Below are 18,785 nucleotides of genomic sequence, written 5' to 3'. Positions count from 1 at the left end.
GTTCTGGGAAACAGGTGTGAGCCACTGTGGCCGGCCTTTATTCACTGTACTATAGTTTTTGTTGTTATTTTAGAGTATACTCCTTTTACTTATAAAGAAAAGTTAACTGCTTGAGTCTAGGAGTTCGAGACCGGCCTGGGTAATATAGTGAGACCTAGTCTCTGCAAAAAAGAAAAAAATTTAAAAATTAGCCGAGTGTGGTGGTGCATGCCTTAGTTCCCGCTACTCAGGAGGCTGAGGTGGGAGGATCGTTTGAGCCTGAGAGGCATAGGCTGCAGTGAGCTGAGACTGTGCCACTGCACTCCAGCCTGGGTGACAGAGTGAGACCTTGCCTCAACAGGGGGGAAAAAAGTAGAAAAGGAAAAAATAACTGTCAAACAGCCTCAGGCAGCTCCTTCAAGAGGTGTCCAGAAGGAAGCATTGTTATACTGGGAGATGACAGCTGCGGCGTTGTTACTGCCCCTGAAGATCTTTCAGTGGGATAAGACTTGGAGGTAGAAGACAGTCACACTGATGATCCTGACCCTGCGTAGGCCTAGGCTGATGTGTGTGTTTGTGTCTTACGTTTTTTCTTTTTCTGAGATGGAGTCTTGCTCTGTCACTCAGGCAGGAGTGTAATGGTGTGATCTCGGCTCACTGCAACCTCTGCCTCCCGGGTTCAAGAGATTCTTCTGCCTCAGCCTTCCCAGTAGCTGGGATCACAACACTTTGGGAGAACGAGGTGGGTGGATCACTGGAGGTCAGGTGTTTGAGATCAGCCTGGCCAGCATGGTGAAAAGCCATCTCTACTAAAGATACAAAAATTATCCAAGTGTGGTGGTGCATGCCTGTAATCCCATCTACTTGGGAGGCTGAGGCAGGAGAATTGCTTGCACCTGGGAGGCAGAGGTTTCAGTGAGCTGAGACTGGGCCATTGCACATCAGCATGGGTGACAGAGCGGGACTCCTTCTCAAAAAAAATAAAATTAAATAAAATAAATAGATGGTCCTATTTGGACTATGGCCTAGACCCCTGGGCTAGATAATCCGGCACAGGTGTGTGGCAGGCTCTCCCACCTAGGTTTGTGGAAGCACACTCTTTGATGTTTGCACAATGATGAAATCGCCTAAGGACATGTCTCTCAGAATTTATTCCTGATGTTAATTGAAGCAGGACTATAGCAGTATTAGTAATAGAGAGTTAACAATGCTTGAGCACCTACGATGTGCCAAGAAGTTTGTTTTTGTTTTGTTCTGTTTTTGTTTTTGATGAATCTCACTCTGTCGCCCCGGATGGAGTGCGGTAGCTCAATCTTGACTCGCTGCAACCTCTGCCTCTGAGGTTCAAGCAATTCTCCTGCCTCGGCCTCCCAAGTAGCTGGGATTACAGGCACCCACCCTGATGTCTGGCTAATTTTTGTATTTCTAGTAGAGACAGGGTTTCGCCATGTTGACCAGGCTGGTCTTGAACTCCTGACCTCGGGTAATCCATTCTACCTTGGCCTCCCAAAGTGTTGGGATCACGGGTGTGAGCCACCGACCCTGGCCGAAAGAAGTTTTAAGTGTTTTGTATCTCTTAACAAATTTCATTAGCACAAGGAGGGCAGAGGAGAATTGGAATGGCCTTTCAGAAAATCTCCCTGGCACCCGCCTCCTTCTTATCCCCCAAGCCTGCAGCCCCCGGGGCCTATTAGGGCTGACATTAGGTGACAGTTCCCGGACTGATAGTGATCTCTGAGGCTCTTGCTCAAGATTCTTTCCTGGACATTTATCTGTTCCAAAACTCACAGCTAGCTTCCTGCCATTAGCCCCCTCCGCTTAACGTGGGCTCGAGGCTGGCGACCTCCTGGGACTGACAACGGAGAAGGAAGGAGTTCCCTCACCCTTGGACACAGCACAAGGTGACAGGGGACTGGGATTTGTTGGGGGGGAGAGGTCTCAGGGAGCCAGGAAATAGGAGCTTGGGAACTAGGAGAGTTGAAGGGCACTCTCCAGGGTATACAAAAAGGAGGTGGTGGGCTGGACGCAGTGGCTCCCCCCTGTAATCCTAGCACTTAGGGAGGCAGAGGAGGGCGGATCACCTGAGGTCAAGAGTTCGAGACCAGGTTGGCCAAGATGGTGAATCCCCATCTCTACTAAAAATACAAAAATCAGCCGGGTGTGGTGGTGGCTGCCTGCCATCCCAGCTACTCAGGAGGCTGAGGCAGGAGATTGCTTGAACCCGGGAGGCGGACATTGCAGTGAGCCGAGATCACACCACTACACTCCAGCCTAGGTGATAGAGTGAGACTCCGTCTCAAAAAAAAAAAAAAAAAAAAAAAGAAGTGGCAAAGAGGGGCTGAAAGTTCTGGGCCCCCTCCTCTGGGTGAGGAATGTTCTCATGCCATAGGCGTGAACGGTGCCTGGTCAGAGGTATTTGACTGTCTTCATCACTGCGGTATCCCCAGCGCTTAGTAGTGTCTGGCGTACAATTTGGGCTCAATGCATAATTTTACACTAAATGAATGAATCCATCCTCAGATGACAAAGAGGAGATTGTCCTCCTTAATGATCACTCATCAATTATTTATCAAGTGACTGCTATGTTCGCGGGGCCAGCAAGCAATCCACACACCATCCTCGCCTCTAGGGAACTCAGAGAGTGGAGCAGATGGGTGACCACCAAATGATCCAACAAACACGGTCTAATTGCTGCTGCCTGTAACCAGCTCTTTTTTTTTTTTTTTTTTGCAGAGGGCATGGGGGGACCAGAGGAGATCAGAGTCTTGCTCTGTCACTGAGGCTGGAGTGCAGTGGCATGATCATAGTTCACTCTAAACTCCGTCTCCCGGGTTCAAGGGATTCTCTTGCCTCAGCCTGCCAAGTAGCTGGGATTACAGGCATGCGCCACCACACCCAGCTAATTTTTGTATTTTTAGTAGAGGTGGGGTTTCACCATGTTGGCCAGGCTGGTCTCAAACTCCCTACCTCATGTGATCCTCCCACCTTAGCCTCCCAAAGTGCTGGTATTACAGGCATGAGTCACCGTGCCCAGCCTGTAACCATCTCTTCATGGGAGAGAAGCTCCTGTAGGAGGGTCTGATTGAAAAGGGCCAGGAAAAGCTTCGGCGAGAAAGTGAAATTTGTTCTGAGATCTCAGGAATAAGTTAAAAAAAGAAAAAAGAAAAAAAGAGCAGAGGACAGAGAGGGTATTCCAGGCAGAGGGGTAGCACAGGCAAAGGCCCTGGGGTGGGAGGGAAACGAGAATCTTGGCAATAGAGACAAAGGTAGGGAAGCCGGGATGTGGTACGCAAAGAGGCGGAAGGTGCAAGAGAAGTCTAGAGAGGCTGGCAGGTGCCCCGGCCCTCACCAGCAGTGTTGGGGAAACTCATATTTATCCCACAAGCAATGAAGAGCCACAACATAGTTGCCCGGTTTGAACTGTACTTTTCTGAGACAGAGTCTCACTCTGTTGCCCAGGCTGGAGTGCAGTGGCACAATCATGGCTCGCTGCAGCCTCGACCTCCTGGGATCAAGTGATCCTCATGCCTCAGCCTCCCCAGTAGCTGGAACTACAATGTAAGCCACCCTGTTTGACTAATGTATTTTTATTTTGTAGAGACAGGGTTTCACCTTGCCGCCTAGACTGGTCTTGAAGCTCTAGCCTCAAGTGATTCTCCTGCCTGGGTCTCCTACAGCGCTGCGGTTACACGGTTTGGGCTTTCAAAGGATCACTCTGGCTGTAGGGTGGTGAGTGGCTGGTAGGAGATGAATATAAAGCTGGGGGCCGGGCGCGGTGGCCCACGCCTGTAATCCCAGCACTTTGGGAGGCCAAGACGGGCGGATCACGAGGTCAGGAGATCGAGACCATCCTGGCTAACACGGTGAAACCCCGTCTCTACTAAAAAAATGCAAAAAAACTAGCCGGGCGAGGTGGCGGGCTCCTGTAGTCCCAGCTACTCGGGAGGCTGAGGCAGGAGAATGGCGTAAACCCGGGAGGCGGAGCTTGCAGTGAGCTGAGATCCGGCCACTGCACTCCAGCCTGGGCGACAGAGCGAGACTCCGTCTCAAAAAAAAATAAAATAAATAAAATAAAATAAAATTAGCTGAGCATGCCCCCAGGGTGTGTGCCTGTAGTCCCAACTACTCTACTAAAGGGGCTGAGGCAGAAGAATTGCTTGAACCTGGGAGGCAGAGGTTACAGTGAGCCAAGATTGTACCACTGCACTCCAGCTTAGGCAACACAGCGAGATCCTGCCTCAAAACAAAAAACAAAACAAAACAAACAAAAACCAAAAAACTGGGGTGCTGTGTCCTTACATGATAGGGCTATGGAGACAGGACATAGTGGACAGAGGCAAGAGGCTTTTTGGCAGCAAAATCAACACGGTTTTATGATGAACCGGGTGTGCAGGTTGGGGGAGCAGGAGAAAGAGGTATTCAAGGATTCTACACCCCTATCTCAGATGAGCATACTGAGGCTCGGGGTGCGGGGGAAACCCTGAGCCCAAGATCATGCAGTCATAATCCAGTGTTTCAACTAGAGCTTCGACCTATGCCTGTCTGCTGTGTAAACTCAAGCTTTCCTCAACCCCAGACCTCTCTTCTCTGTCTGCACCTCACCCTTGGAGGTCATTTTCAAGCTCAAAGACATAAATAGTATCTAAATTATTTTTATACTATTTTTGTAGAGACAAGGTCTCATCGTGTTATCCAGGCTGGTCTGGAACTCCTGGGCTCACACAATCTTCCCACCTCTGTCTCCCAAAGTGCTGGGACTAGAAAAGTGAGCCACTGCGCCCCGCTGGCATCTAAATTCTAATGACTCCCACATGCCTGTATCCAGCCAGGAACCCCTCTTGTCATTTTTGTTTGTTTGTTTTTGAGACAGAGCCTCACTCTGTCACCCAGGCTGGAGTGCTGTGGTGCGATCTTGCCTCACTGTAACCCCCATCTACTGGGTTTGAGCAATTCTCCTGCCTCAGTCTCCCGAGTAGCTAGGATAACAGGCACCTGCAACCACACCCAGCTAATTTTTGTATTTTTAGTAGAGACAGGATTTTACCATGTTGACCAGGCTGGTCTCAAACTCATGACCTCAGGTGATCCGCCCACCTCAGCCTTCCAAAGTGCTGGGATTACAGGTGTGAGCCACCGTGCCGGCCTCCCCTCCTGTAATCTTGCTGCCAGTATCCAGCTGCCTTAGTGAAGTCTCCCCAGGATGTCTTACAGGCATTTCAGAGGCAAAGTGACCAACCCCGAGCTCCTGGTCTCACCCCAAACCTGCTTTCCTGCATCTCCCCTATCCCAGTGCACAGCAACTCCAGCTTCCATCGGTTCAAAAGTCCTGCAGTCACCCCGACACTGCTCTCGCCCTCACCTCACACATCCGGCCCAGCAGCAAATCTAGCCAGCTCCACCTTGACCCTGGAATCTGCTTCCTACCACCTCCTCTGCCATCACCCTGGTCCCCATCCCCATCACTGCCCACCTGGGTTCCTGCAGCAACCTCCTCCTGGCCTCCTGCTTCCATCCCACCCCTCTCAGTCTAGTCTCAACCTTAAAGCCACAGTGATTGTTAAGACCTAAGTCAGATATTGTTCCTCCTCTGCTCAACAGTCTTTTGTAACTCCCATCTTACAGGAAAGGCCAGGAGAGTGCGCATTATGACTTACAGGGTCCTGCTCCATCTGCCCGCTTCCCTCTCTGCCTTCACCTCTCACCTCTCTCCCCATTGCCCACATGGCTCCAGCCACACTGGCCTCCCTGCTGTTCCTTGAGCATTCCAGGCACCGTCCTGACTCAGGACCTTTGCACAAGCTGCTGGTTCTGCCTGAAGGGTACTTCCTCCAGATACGTATGTGCCTCACTTTGTCATCTCCTCCAAATCTTTGCTCAAATGTTATATTCTTTTTTTTTTTTTTTTTTTTGAGACAGAGTCTCACCCTGTTGCCCATGCTTAGTGCAATGGTGTGATCTTGGCTGACTGCAACCTCTGCCCCCCAGGTTAAAGTGATTCTCCTGCCCTAGCCTCCCGAGTAGCTGGGATTACATGTGTGTGCTACCACGCCCAGCTAATTTTTTGTGTGTTTTTAGTAGAGATGGGGTTTCACCATGTTGGCCAGGCTGGTCTTGAACTCTTGACCTCAGGTGATCCTCCCGCCTTGGCCTCCCAAAGTGTTGAGATTATAGGTGTGAGCCACTGAGCCTGGCCAAATGTTACATTCTCACTGTGGTCTTCCCTGACCACCCCATTTAATGTACCAGTGGCCCCTTTCTGCTTTCTCTCTCATCCCTCACATTCCCAATTCTCCTTAATTTGATTTTTTTTTTTTTAAGAGATGGAAACTCACTCTGTCGCCCAGGCTGGAGTACAGTGGCCTGATCTCAGCTCACCGCAACCTCCAACGTCCCAGGTTCAAGTGATTCTCAGCCTTCCAAATATCTGGGATTACAGGAGTGAGCCACCATGCCCGGCTAATTTTTGTATTTTTAGTAGAGACAGGGTTTTGCCATGTTGAGCAGGCTGGTCTCGAACTCCTGACCTCAGGTATTCTACCTGCCTTGACCTCCCAATGTGCTGGGGTTACAGGCATGAGCCACCGCACCCAGTCAAACATTTTTTAATTATTTATTTTTTGTAGAGACTGGGTCTCACTATGTTGGCCACCTTGGACTAGAACTCCTAACTTCAACCAGTCCTTCTGTTTCAGCCTCACAAAGTGCTGTGATTACAGGCATGAGCCTCCATACCTGCCCCCTCCACTTTATTTATTATTTTTCTATAACACTGGTAGTCTTCTAAAGCAGTATATCATGAGTTAATTTATTATATGTATTACACCTGACATCTCCCACTGGGATGTAAGTTCCATGAGGGCTCGTTTTGTTACATGAGTTATCTCTGGTACTTAAAACAATGTTATTGTGTCCAGTGAGCTGAGATCCTGCCGTTGCACTCCAGCCTGGGTAACACAGCGAGACTCTGTCTCAAAAAAAAAAAAAAAAAAAGAAGAAGTAAAAGAAAAGAGAACAGTATTATTGGGTCATAAAAGCATTCAAGCTGGGCTGAATGGCTCACACATTCACACTTGTACTCCCAGCATTCTGGGAGGCCAAAGTGGGAGGATCACTTGAAGCCAGGAGTTGAAGACCAGCCTAGGCAACACAGCAAGACCTCTACAAAAAAGAAAATTAAGGCCGGGCACAGTGGCTCACACCTGTAATCCTAGCATTTTGGAGGTTGAGGTGGGCGGATCATGAGGTCAGGAGTTGGAGACCAGCCTGGCCAAAATCATAAAACCCCATCTCTACTGAAAACACAAAAATTAGCCAGGCGTGGTGGCGTGTGCCTGTAGTTCCAGCTACTTGGGAGGCTGAGGCAGCAGAATTGCTTAAACCTGGTAGGTGGCGGTTGCAGTGAGCTGAGATCAGGCTACTGCATTCCAGCCTGGGAGACAGAGCAAGATTGCATCCCATAAAATAAAAATAAAAATAATTAAAAAAATTAGCAGGGCATGGGGGTAAGTATCTGTAGTCCCAGCTACTCCAGGAGGCTGAGGTGGGAGGATCTCTTGAGCCTAGGAGTCAGAGGCTGCAGTGACCCGTGATCGTACCTTTGCACTCCAGCCTGGGTGACAGAACGTGACCCTGTGTCTAAAAGAATAATAATAATAATTCCATAAAAGGTATCAAATGGAGAAATAAATCATGAGAGGGGTCGCAGAGGGGACCAGGGACTGCAGTGACAGGCAATCTGGGGCCCTGACACGTGATCACTCTTGTTCCAGGAAGATGAATGCTTCCAGATGCCTGTCTGAGGAGGTGGGGTCCCTCCGCCCGCTGACCGTGGCTGTCCTGTCAGCGTCCTTTGTCGTCGGAGTGCTGGGCAATGGGCTGGTGCTGGGGATGACTGTCTTCCGCATGGCCCGCACGGTCTCCACCGTCTGCTTCTTCCACCTGGCCCTTGCTGATTTCATGCTCTCACTGTCCCTGCCCATTGCCATGTACTATATTGCCTCCAAGCAGTGGCTCCTCGGAGAGTGGGCCTGCAAACTCTACATCACCTTTGTGTTCCTCGGCTACTTTGCCAGTAACTGCCTCCTTGTCCTCATCTCTGTGGACCGTTGCATCTCTGTCCTCTACCCTGTCTGGGCCCTGAACCACCGCACTGTGCAGCGGGTGAGCTGGTTGGCCTTTGGGGTGTGGCTCCTGGCCGCTGTCTTGTGCTCTGCACACATGAAATTCCGGACAACCAGAAAATGGAATGGCTGTACGCACTGCTACTTGGAGTTCAACTCGGAGAATGAGACTGCCCAGATTTGGATTGAAGGGGTCGTGGAGAGCCATATTATAGGCAGCACTAGCCACTTCCTGCTGGGCTTCCTTGGGCCCTTAGCAATCATAGGCACCTGCGCCCACCTCATCTGGGCCAAGCTCTTGCCGGACGGCTGGGTCCAAGCCAACCGGCCCAAGAGGCTGCTGCTGGTGCTGGTGAGCGCTTTCTTTATCTGCTGGTCCCCGTTTAACGTGGTGCTGTTGGTCCATCTGTGGCGACGGGTGATGCTCAAGGAACTCTACCACCCCCGGATGCTGCTCATCCTTCAGGCTGGCTTTGCCTTGGGCTGTGTCAACAGCAGCCTCAACCCCTTCCTCTACGTCTTCATCGGCAGAGATTTCCAAGAAAAGTTTTTCCAGTCTTTGCCTTCTGCCCTGGCCAGGGCGTTTGGAGAGGAGTTTCTCAGTCATCCTGTCCCCGCAGCAAAGCCCCCCGGGAACGATGGAAGCCTTCAGCTGGAAGCTGGAAGCCGTCTTTCTTAGTTTGCTTGTGGCCTCTTACCTTGACTGGCTTCTAAAACCCTGCCAAATCCTGCCTCTTCCTTCAGGAAGTCTTCCAGCAACCCCTCAACTAAAGCTCTGTGGTAGAGACAGCTACTTATTCCCCAGTGTCCATTCTTCCCCCTCCTCCCCCTTTTTTTTGAGATAGAGTCTTGCTCTGTTGCCAGGCTGGAGGGCAGTGGTGTGATCTCGGCTCCCGGCAACCTCCGACTTTCTCGTTCAAGCAATTCTGCCCCAGCCTCCCGAGTAGCTGGAATTACAGGCACGTGCCACCACGCCCTGATAATTTTTGTGTATTTTTTTAGTAGAGACGGGGTTTAACCATGTTGGCCAGGATGGTCTTGATCTCCTGACCTTGTGATCTGCCTGCCTTGGCCTCCCAAAGAGCTAGGATTACAGGCGTGAGTCACTGTGCCTGGCCCATTCTTCCCTTTCTTTTTCTTTTTTTATTTTTTGAAGACGGGGTCTGATTTTGTCACCCAGGCTGGAGCGCAGTGGCACAATCTCGGCTCACTGCAGCCTTGACGTTCAGGGCTCAAGCCATTCTCCTGCCTCAGCACTCCCCACGCCCCACTCCGCCTAGTAGCTGGGACTATAGACATGTGCTACCTGGGTAATTTGTAGACGCGGAGTTTCATCATGTTGCCCAGGTTGGTCTCAAACTCCTGAGTTCAAGTGATCCTCCAGCCTCCGCTCCCCAAACTGCTGGGATTACAGGTGTGAGCCACAGCACCTGGCCTCCTCTTTCTAAGTAGTAAAACTCCTGTGTTCTAATTAGGCACGTGATTAACTAGAAAAAAGGAAAGACTACATTTCCCAGTATCCTTTGCATGTGGGTCCAACCATGTGACTGCTTTCTGACCAATAGGATGTAAGTGGCAGCAATCAATGTAACTTCCTTGAAGTGCCTTTAAATGGAAGGGGCCTGCCCTCCATTTCCACATTTCCCCCATTCTATTGTCCAGAGTGCAGATGTACCAGTTAGCTCTTGCTGTGTAACAAAACCCCTCCACATTTAGAGGCTTAAAAACATAACCTGTTTTATTTTTCTAATAGGGTCTTGCTCTGTTGCCCAGGCTGGAGTGCAGTGGTGTGATCACAGCTCACTGCCACCTCAGTCTCCCAGTCTCAAGTGATCCTCTTACCTCAGCCTCCTGAGTAGCTGGCAATGTGCCGCCATGCCAGGCTAATTATGTATTTTTAGTAGAGATGGGGTTTCTGCATGTTGGCCAGGCTGGTCTCAAAATCCTGACCTTGAGTGATCCGCCTACCTCGGCTTCCCAAAGTGCTGGAATTATAGGCATGAGCCACCGTACCTGGACAGAACTACTTCTTTGAATCATGAGCAAGTGGTGTGACAGCTTCTGGATTGCATGACATTTGCCTTTTGCCTCAACCTAGAGCCAAAGGAATGGCCTGTTGTGACCAGGGACCACTACGACTTCAATCCCCAGAAAGGAGTATTCTTCACATGCATCAGTTTGGTTTTGGGGTGTTTTAAGTAACAGAAAACCTAACTCCAACTGGCTTCAACAATAAGGAAATTTATTAAGTCATTTTACACAAGTTCCAGAGGTTGGCAGCATAATGAATAGTTAAGGGGTAGATTCAGCTGTTGCAGGAGAGACACGAAATAACAGTGGCTTCAATGAGCTAGGATTTGAAACCTCCCTTTTCACAACCTGGGTGTAAGCATCTCAGGGCCGGCCTAGAGACTCCCTGGGGACACGGTAGCTTTCCATCAGGGCTGCTGTGGCAGATTACACAAATGGCCCCTGTTCTGCACACCTTCCTGCATATGTGCTCCTTGGCAATGTCACTTTTCAGATTTTCCCGTCAAGGAGTGGGGTCTCTTTCCTCACACCTTGAATCTAGGCCAGGCTCGTGACTTGCTTTTTGACCGGTAGCTTGAGTGGTAGTCACCTTGTGCAAAGTTCTGAGCCTCTGCCTCATACTTCCCTCACTCTTGGAACCCTCTCCAACCGTCACATGAAAAAACCAGCCTGCAGGATGATACGAGCTATGTCTCTAGTAAACATACACAAACTAGCCGGGCGTGGTGGCAGACACCTGTAATCCCAGCTACTCGGGAGACTGAGGCAGGAGAATCGCTTGAACCCGGGAGACAGAGGTTGCAGTGAGGCAAGATCTTGTCACTGCACTCCAGGCTGGGTGACTGAGACTGTCTCAAAAAAAAAAAGCAGCAGCTCTGCCTTGCCCTGAGAACTCTACCTCTCAGAGCCTCGGTTGCCCCAAGTCTATAAAATAGAAGCAAGTGTTTCCATCTTCTGGGTGAAGAGAGGATTAAGTGACACAGTGACTGAGTGCCAGGAAACACAGAGGCACCTTAAAAAAAAATTAACACCTTTGGGAGGCTGAGCGGGGAGGATTGCTTGAGCCCAGGAATTCGAGAACAGCCTGGGCAACATGGTGATACCCTGTCTTTACAAGAGATTGGCATGGTGACACATGCCTGTAGTACTGGCTACTTGGGAGGCTGAGATAGGAGGATCACTTAAGCCTGGGCTGTGGAGGTTGCAATGAGCTGAGATCGTGCCACTGCACTCCAGCCTGGTGACATAGTGAGTCTCCCTCTCTCTCATTCTCTCTCTCTCTCTCTCTCTCTCTCTCTCTCTCTCTCTCTGTGTGTGTGTGTGTGTGTGTGTATGTGTGTGTGTGTGTGAGAGAGAGAGAGAGAGAGAGAGAGAGGGACCTACCTATTCTGTTGACTAGTGGATCTGATTAAAAATAAATAAACTGGGAAAAGTAGTATATATTTTTTTAAAAAACTTGGGCTGGGCGTGGTGGCTCATGCTTGTAATCCCAACACTATGGGAGGCTGAGATGGGCGGATCATGAGGTCAGGAGATCGAGACCATCCTGGCTAACACGGTGAAACCCCATCTCTACTAAAAATACGAAAAAATTAGCCAGGCGTGGTGGCAGGTTCCTGTAGTCCCAGCTACTCGGGTGGCTGAAGCAGGAGAATGGCATGAACCTGGAAGATGGAGCTTGCAGTGAGCCAAGATCATGCCACTGCACTCCAGCCTGGGTGACAGAGTGAGACTCTGTCTCAAAAATAAATAAATAAATAAATAAAATATTTTTTAAAAATCCTATGAGATGGGGCCAAAGCTATGCTCAGAAGAAAATCTATAGCTTATTTATTTGTTTGTTTGTTTGTTTTTTTGAGACAGGGTCTCACTCTGTCACCCAGGCTGGAGTCTGGTGGCACCATCGCTCACTGTAGCCTCAACCTCCCAGGCTCAAGTGATCCTCCCACCTCAGCCTCCCCAGTATCTCCACCATGCCCAGCTATTTGTTTTATTTATTTATTTATTGGTGGAGATGGGGTCTTGCTATGTTACCAAGGCTGATCTCAAACACCTAAGCTCAAGCCATCCTCCCACCTTGGCCTCCCAAAGTGTTGAAATTACAGGCGTGAGCCACTGCACCCAAACTTTAAATTTTAATTAGGAGAGAGAGAGAGAGAGAGAGAGAGAGAGAGAGAGAGAGAGAGAGAAGTCCGAGAGGAAATTAGCAAAGCAAACAATTCAGGAAGAAGAAAAAAAAAAACTATAAAATAGTGCACTAAAAGTTGAAAGAAAACATTCATAGAGATTAGACGGAATTAATTTAAAGTAAAAAATTGTGGACAATGGTAAGAAGCTGGTTCTTTGAAAGGAAAAATTCTCTTTTCCATGCTCTCTGTCTCATGTGCGCACACAGGTACACACACACACAACCAACAATAATATCCTTTTACATTTTGTGTTTGTGTACTTTTGTGAATGCTTCAAGAAGGCAGAAGAGCACAATGGGACACAAGTTGCTTCCCACTCCCCGTGCCTCAGTTTCCACCAATGTAAAATGGGGATAATGGCAGTAGCTCCCTGAGAGGGTCGCTGTGAGGATTACTTGCGTTGCCGTGGGTGGGGCGCTTGGCTCCGTGCCTGGCACGGAGGAGGTGCGATGTGTTTGCTGTGATCAGTATCATCCTCTGTTGCATAAATTCCTCCTGAGGAACTGCCGGGTCAGAGGGCGTGTTCGATGTCGCAGACGCCGCCACGAGCGCTCTGCAAGCCTGTTTCCCACGCTTCGCCAACGCAGCAACCACCAAGTCAGCCTCTTTGATCTTTGCCTTCTCAGAGGAGAAAAGTGGGATCCCGGGGAGGTTTTTAATTTGCATTGATTTTCTAATGAATGCAGTTCAGCATTCTTCCAAGGAGGCTCTGCGGTTTTTACAGCCGGCTACAGGATTCTCCCTGGGGAGACGTGGTCTGGGGCAGAGCCAGGTGCGGTGGTAGAGGTGGGTTTGAGTCTCGGGGAGCGCGCGGGAGCTGGGCACGGCTCCGTGCTTGAGAGGATCTGGCATTTTCCTGGGCAGCCTTGGCGAGAGAGAGTCGTGGAAGGTGAGTTAAGCCTCTGGATTATACTCTGCCAAACAGGGACTAAAAATCCGTATCCAATAGAATTGCTAAGACAGCCGAAGACTGCGATTCACGCCTTCATCCCTTAACTAATGACAGCTCACAGGTATTGATCGTGACCTAAGTACCAGGCGCTGTCCAGAGCTTTCTAAACGTGTGAACTCCCAAAGTCAGCATCACAACCCTGAGGGCGGTGCTGCGATTATTCCCGTTGTACAGAGGAGGAAACTCGAGGCTCAGAGAGGTAAAGTCATTTCCCGAAGGTCACACAGCTGACCGGACACGGTGGCTCACGCCTGTAATTCCAGTTCTTTGGAAGGCTGAGGAGGGCGGATCACCTGAGGTCAGGAGTTCGAGACCCAGCCTGGCCAACACGATGAAACCCCCGTCTCTGCTAAAAATACAAACATTGGCTGGGTGTAGTGGTGCATGCCTGTAATGCCAGCTACGCTGGAGGCCGAGGCATGAGAATCGCTTGAACCCAGGAGGCTGAGGCTGCAGTGAGTCGAGATAGCGCCATTGCACTCCAGCCTGGGCGACAGAGCGAGACTCCGTCTAAAAAAAAAGAGGAAGAAGAAGAAGAAGAAGAAGAAGAGGAGGAGGAGGAGGAGGAGGAGGAGGAGGAGGAGGCGGAGGCATTCAGAGGGGAGGGACTAACATCCCAGGGGGAGGAGCTAACATTTCAGGAGGAGGGGCTAATATTTTTAGTACAATTACACGCTGTTAATCACTACCTCTGTTTCTAACATTTTAGGGTAATTGCTTGCTGTTAATCACTACCTCTGTTTCAGGCAATAAAGAAGGGGCCAACCTTTATGAGGGAGGAGGTAACATGCCAAGGGGAGGAACTGACAATCCATGGGGAGAAATGGGCATTCTAGGGGGAGGAGCTAACAATAAGGAGGGGCTAACATCGCAGGAGAGAAATTGACATTTCAGAGAGGAGGAGCTAAATCGCAGGAGAGAAATTGACATTTCAGAGGGGAGGAGCTAACATCGCAGGAGAGAAATTGACATTTCAGAGGGGAGGAGCTAACATCGCAGGAGAGAAATTGACATTTCAGAGGGGAGGAGCTAACATCGCAGGAGAGAAATTGACATTTCAGAGGGGAGGAGCTAACATCGCAGGAGAGAAATTGACATTTCAGAGGGGAGGAGCTAACATCGCAGGAGAGAAATTGACATTTCAGAGGGGAGGAGCTAACATCGCAGGAGAGAAATTGACATTTCAGAGGGGAGGAGCTAACATCGCAGGAGAGAAATTGACATTTCAGAGGGGAGGAGCTAACATCGCAGGAGAGAAATTGACATTTCAGAGGGGAAGAGCTAACTGCACGGGAGAAATGGACATTTCGTGGGGAGGAGCTAACATCTCAGGGGAGAAATGGACATTTCGTGGGGGGAGCTAACATTGCAGGGGAGAAATTGACCTTCAGGGGGAGGGGCTAACATTCAAATAAGGGTGCTAACATTCAGTGGGAGAGGCTAACATTGCAGGGGAGAAACTGACATTTCAGGGCAGGCTGACACTCTCCATCCTTAAGAGCCTACAGTAGCCTCTGCCTCCTTGCTATACCTTGTCCCTAACAAGTGTTGGCTGAGCTCACAGTCGGTGCAAATCTCTGCCACCCTGGGGATTTGAACGTGCCTGAAAAGAATGGAGTCTCTGCCCTCAGAGAGCTCGCAACCTGGGGGCAGACAATTCTGAACGGAATGATTTCACAGAAAGACATTCACCTCCCAGGCAGGAGAGGTAATTACGCGCTCTTAATCACTACCTCTGTTTCTCTCAGGCAATACGGGAGGGGAGGCGGCGCCCCCATCGTGGCCTGGTTTGAGATATTCCCAGCCGTAGGAGACAGACAGACTGTCATTAAGTGTCGGAAAATAGCTGTCATGGGAATCCTCACCTCCCGACACCTTCCCAGCCCCGTGAGCCCGAAACCTTCCCGCGTGGCTGCAAAGTTGTAGGTTCTGCTCCTGTTGACGGGCAACCCTGTCATCTCCAATGCTCACGGCGGCTCTGCTGGGACACAGCAGCTCCTGGGGGCCAAGGTTCCAGCCAGGACGGGGATGTCAGGACCCAGACTGGAATGTAGAACCGCGGGAGTCCAGAGCCCGGGTCTTTCCCCACGCACCACCAGATGTGCTGTGGGTTTCCTGGTTTCCGTTCTTGTTCACGTGGAATAAAAGGAAAAGGCGGGGGAGTGACAGCCGCACCTGCTGTCTCCCCACCATGGTGGGGGATTTTTGTCTGTTTGCTTTGCTGCTGTGTTCCTCGCGTCTGGGATGCGCCCAGTGCTGAACGATGCCCCCTTGCACATATACACTCTCACGCTGACTGATCTGGGTTTACTAAGTGTCAGTGATTCACTCCTTTGAAAATGGGGGCCCCTGTGTGACTCCCATTGTGGTCGTGGGTCCTGGGGACCCCCAGAGGAGTCAGACCCAGAGCCTGATCTCAAAAACACCTCAGTGGCCCAGTGCGGTGGCTCACGCCTGTAATCCCAGCACTTTGGGAGGCCAAGGTGGATAGATCACTTGAGGTCAGGAGTTCGAGACCAGCCTGGCCAAACGGTGAAACTCTATCTCTTATAATAAAAATACAAAAATTAGCCAGGTGTGGTGGTGCGCGCCTCAGTCCCAGCTACTCGGGAGACTGAGGCAGGAGAATCGCTTGAACCTGGGAGACTGAGGTTGCAGTGAGCTATGATTGTGCCACTGTACTCCAGCCTGGCTGATGGAGCGAGACTCTGTCTCAAAAAAATAAATAAATAAAATAAGAGCAGGGATTTTCCATCCAGTTTGTACCTGAAACAGTTTCCGGTTGAGAGCTGTGCTCAGTAAACATCGCTGACTCAATGAATGGGTGGGAGTGAGGGAGGGTCCCCATGCCCATTGTGGTAGGTGGATTAACGGCCACAAAAATGTCCACATCCTAATCCCCAGAACCTGTGACTGTGTCATATCACGTGGCAAAGGGAAATTAAAGTTACCAATGGAATTAAGATTGCTTTCTTCACATAGGGAGATTAGCCTGGGTTATCCAAGTAGGCCTAATATAATCACAGGGCTTAAGTCAGGGGTGTCCAATCTTTTGGCTTTCCTGTGCCACATTGGAAGAAGAAATGTCTTGGGCCACACAAAATACACTAACACAATAGCTGATGAGCTAAAAAAAAATTACAAAAAAATCTCATAATGTTTTAAGAAGCCTTACTAATGTTTTCCTGGACCACATGCAGCCTGTGGGCCACAGATCGGACAAAGTTGTTTTAAGTGGAAGAGAGAGGCACACGAGTGAGAGTGAGGGAGAGATGTGAAGATCCTACCTAGATGGCTTTGAAGATGCAGGAAGAGGCCAGGTGTGGTGGCTCACGCCTGTAATCCCAGCACTTTGGGAGGCCAAGGTGGATGGATCACCTGAGGTCAGGAGTTCGAGACCAGCTTGGCCAGCATGATGAAACCCTGTCTCCACTAAAAATACAAAAATAAGCCGGGCGTGGTGGTACAGACCTGTAATCCCACCTACTTGGGAGGCTGAGGCAGGAGAATCACTTGAACCCAGGAAGTGGAGGTTGCAATGAGCCAAGATCATGCCACTGACTACAGCCTGGGCAACAGAGCGAGATTCCATCACAAATAAAAAGAAGATACAGGAAGGGACTTTGAGCCTTGGAAATGTGGGTGGGGCCTTGAGCCAGGAAATGTGGGTATCCTCTAGGACCTAGGAAAAGAAAGGAAACAGATTCTCCTTTAAAGCCCAGAAAGACCTACTTAGGACTTCTGACCACTACTAAATTTAAGGTAATTCGTTACAGCAGGAAGAGGAAACTAATTGCACCTTTTATTTATTTATTTATTTATTTATTTATTTATTTATATTATTATTTTTGAGACAGAGTCTCTCTCTGTTGCCCAGGCTGGAGTGCAGTGGCATAATCTTGGCTTACTGCAACCTCTATCTCCTGGGTTCAAGTGATTCTCCTGTGTCAGGCTCCCGAGTAGCTGGGATTACAGGTGTGCGCCACCATGCCCGGCTAATTTCTGTATTTTTCGTAGAGATGGGGGTTTCACTGTATTGGCCAGGCTGGTCTTGAACTCCTGACCTCAGGTGATCCACCTGCCTCCCAAAGTGTTGGGATTACAGGTGTGAGCCCCTGCGCCCGGCCTGCTCTCACAAAGTCTCTATGTTAAAGCATCGGGAGGAGGCAGGGATGCAGACAGACAACACCATACAGAAATGTCAATGCAGGATCAGAAGTGCTCTGAAGGGGAGAAAAGGAGGGTTAAAGGGCCAGCAGGTACTGAGGAGCTGCCACTTTACACAGGGTGGTCATGGAAGGTTTCTCAGAGAAGGCCGCCTTTGGCCGAATGCAGTGGCTCACGCCTGTAATCCCAACACTTTGGGAGGCCGAGGCGGGTGGATCACCTGAGGCCAGGCGTTTAAGACCAGCCTGGCCAACATGGTGAAACCCCATCCCTACTAAAAATAAAAAAACAAAAATAATTTTTAAAAAATTAGCTGGGCGTGGTGGTGCACGCCTGTAATCCCAGCTACTCGGGAGGCTGACACAGGAGAATCGCTTGAACCCGGGAAGTAGAGGCTGCGGTGAGCCGAGATCGTGCCATTGCACTCCGGCCTGGGCGAGAGAGCGAGACTCTGTCTCAAAAACAAAACAAAACAAAACAAAACATAAAAAGCCGCCTTTGAGCAGGGACTTGAACGATGTGAGGCAGCCAGGGGGTTCCATAAGGAAGGGTACTCCAGGCAGGTGCAAGGGCTGAGAGGTGGGAGAGTGCTGGGTGTACTGAGGAACAGGGAGGAGGCCTGAGGGAGCCCTTTGGGAGGATCCAGTGTGGTGATGTCTACGGCGCGCTGTGTTCCTCACTCCCAAATTGCTGAAGGAGCCCTGGTCCTCCTCTACCTGAGAAAACTGGGCTCAGAAAGCTGCGTGAGGAATTGGGTGGCACAGGGGGCTGAAGTAAGGTGAAGGCCAGAGGGTGGGCCATCTGTGGACTCCTAGTACAGTGCTCTGTCAGCAGTCCTGGCCAGCTCTACTCTGGAGCACCAGCTAAGGTTCTGCATCTTTCTCATCTTTGGGCTTTAGCCTCTTCTTCCTCCTGGTCTGTTTCCAGATCATCAGCTGGTGTTTGGCTCACGGGGTAGCCGGAGCTGCTGGGCGTGCCGGCGGTATCGGGGCCCATGCTGTTTTTCTGCTGGTTTCCTTTCTACCTGCTGGTGCCTCTGAGGCTGCTGGGCGCAGGGGAGGCCGGGCCGGAACTGGGGGACCTGTGGGTGTTGCTCAGACCTCCGGGTTCACCCTGGCGGGGGCTTGCAACTGCTTCAACCCTCTACTCTACATGGGTGGGGGCCAGGCCCTCTGGTCCCGCCAAGGGGGAGGGTCTGAAGATGCACAGGTGGCAGTGGGCACAGGGGATGGGGCCCTCGCCGACCTGTGAGGACCTGAAGGAAAATTCCTGGGGAGTCAGGAAGGGTGGGTGGGGAGGGGGCAGCCCCCCATGTCAACCTCCGGATGCGAGACTCTGAGCTGAGGG

At 50.4% G+C, this 18,785-nt stretch overlaps 1 protein-coding gene across 1 annotated transcript in view; it reads left to right on the top strand.

The window, feature by feature from the left end:
* GPR32 (G protein-coupled receptor 32) overlaps nucleotides 1–8,793 on the top strand; it is a 35,477-nt gene extending 26,684 nt beyond the window's left edge. Inside the window, exon 3 of the mRNA XM_017876487.1 lies at nucleotides 7,749–8,793. Coding sequence (XP_017731976.1) covers nucleotides 7,749–8,778 — 1,030 coding nt within the window. The 3' untranslated portion in view covers nucleotides 8,779–8,793. The remainder of the gene's footprint in view (nucleotides 1–7,748) is intronic.
* The last annotated feature ends 9,992 nt before the right edge of the window (nucleotides 8,794–18,785 follow it).

The sequence above is a fragment of the Rhinopithecus bieti genome, unplaced genomic scaffold (assembly GCF_001698545.2).
Source record: "Rhinopithecus bieti isolate Rb0 unplaced genomic scaffold, ASM169854v2 scaffold_10264, whole genome shotgun sequence".
NCBI lineage: Eukaryota > Metazoa > Chordata > Mammalia > Primates > Cercopithecidae > Rhinopithecus > Rhinopithecus bieti.
Note: the sequence above shows the minus strand (reverse complement) of the source record. Positions and strands in the feature narration are given on the sequence as shown.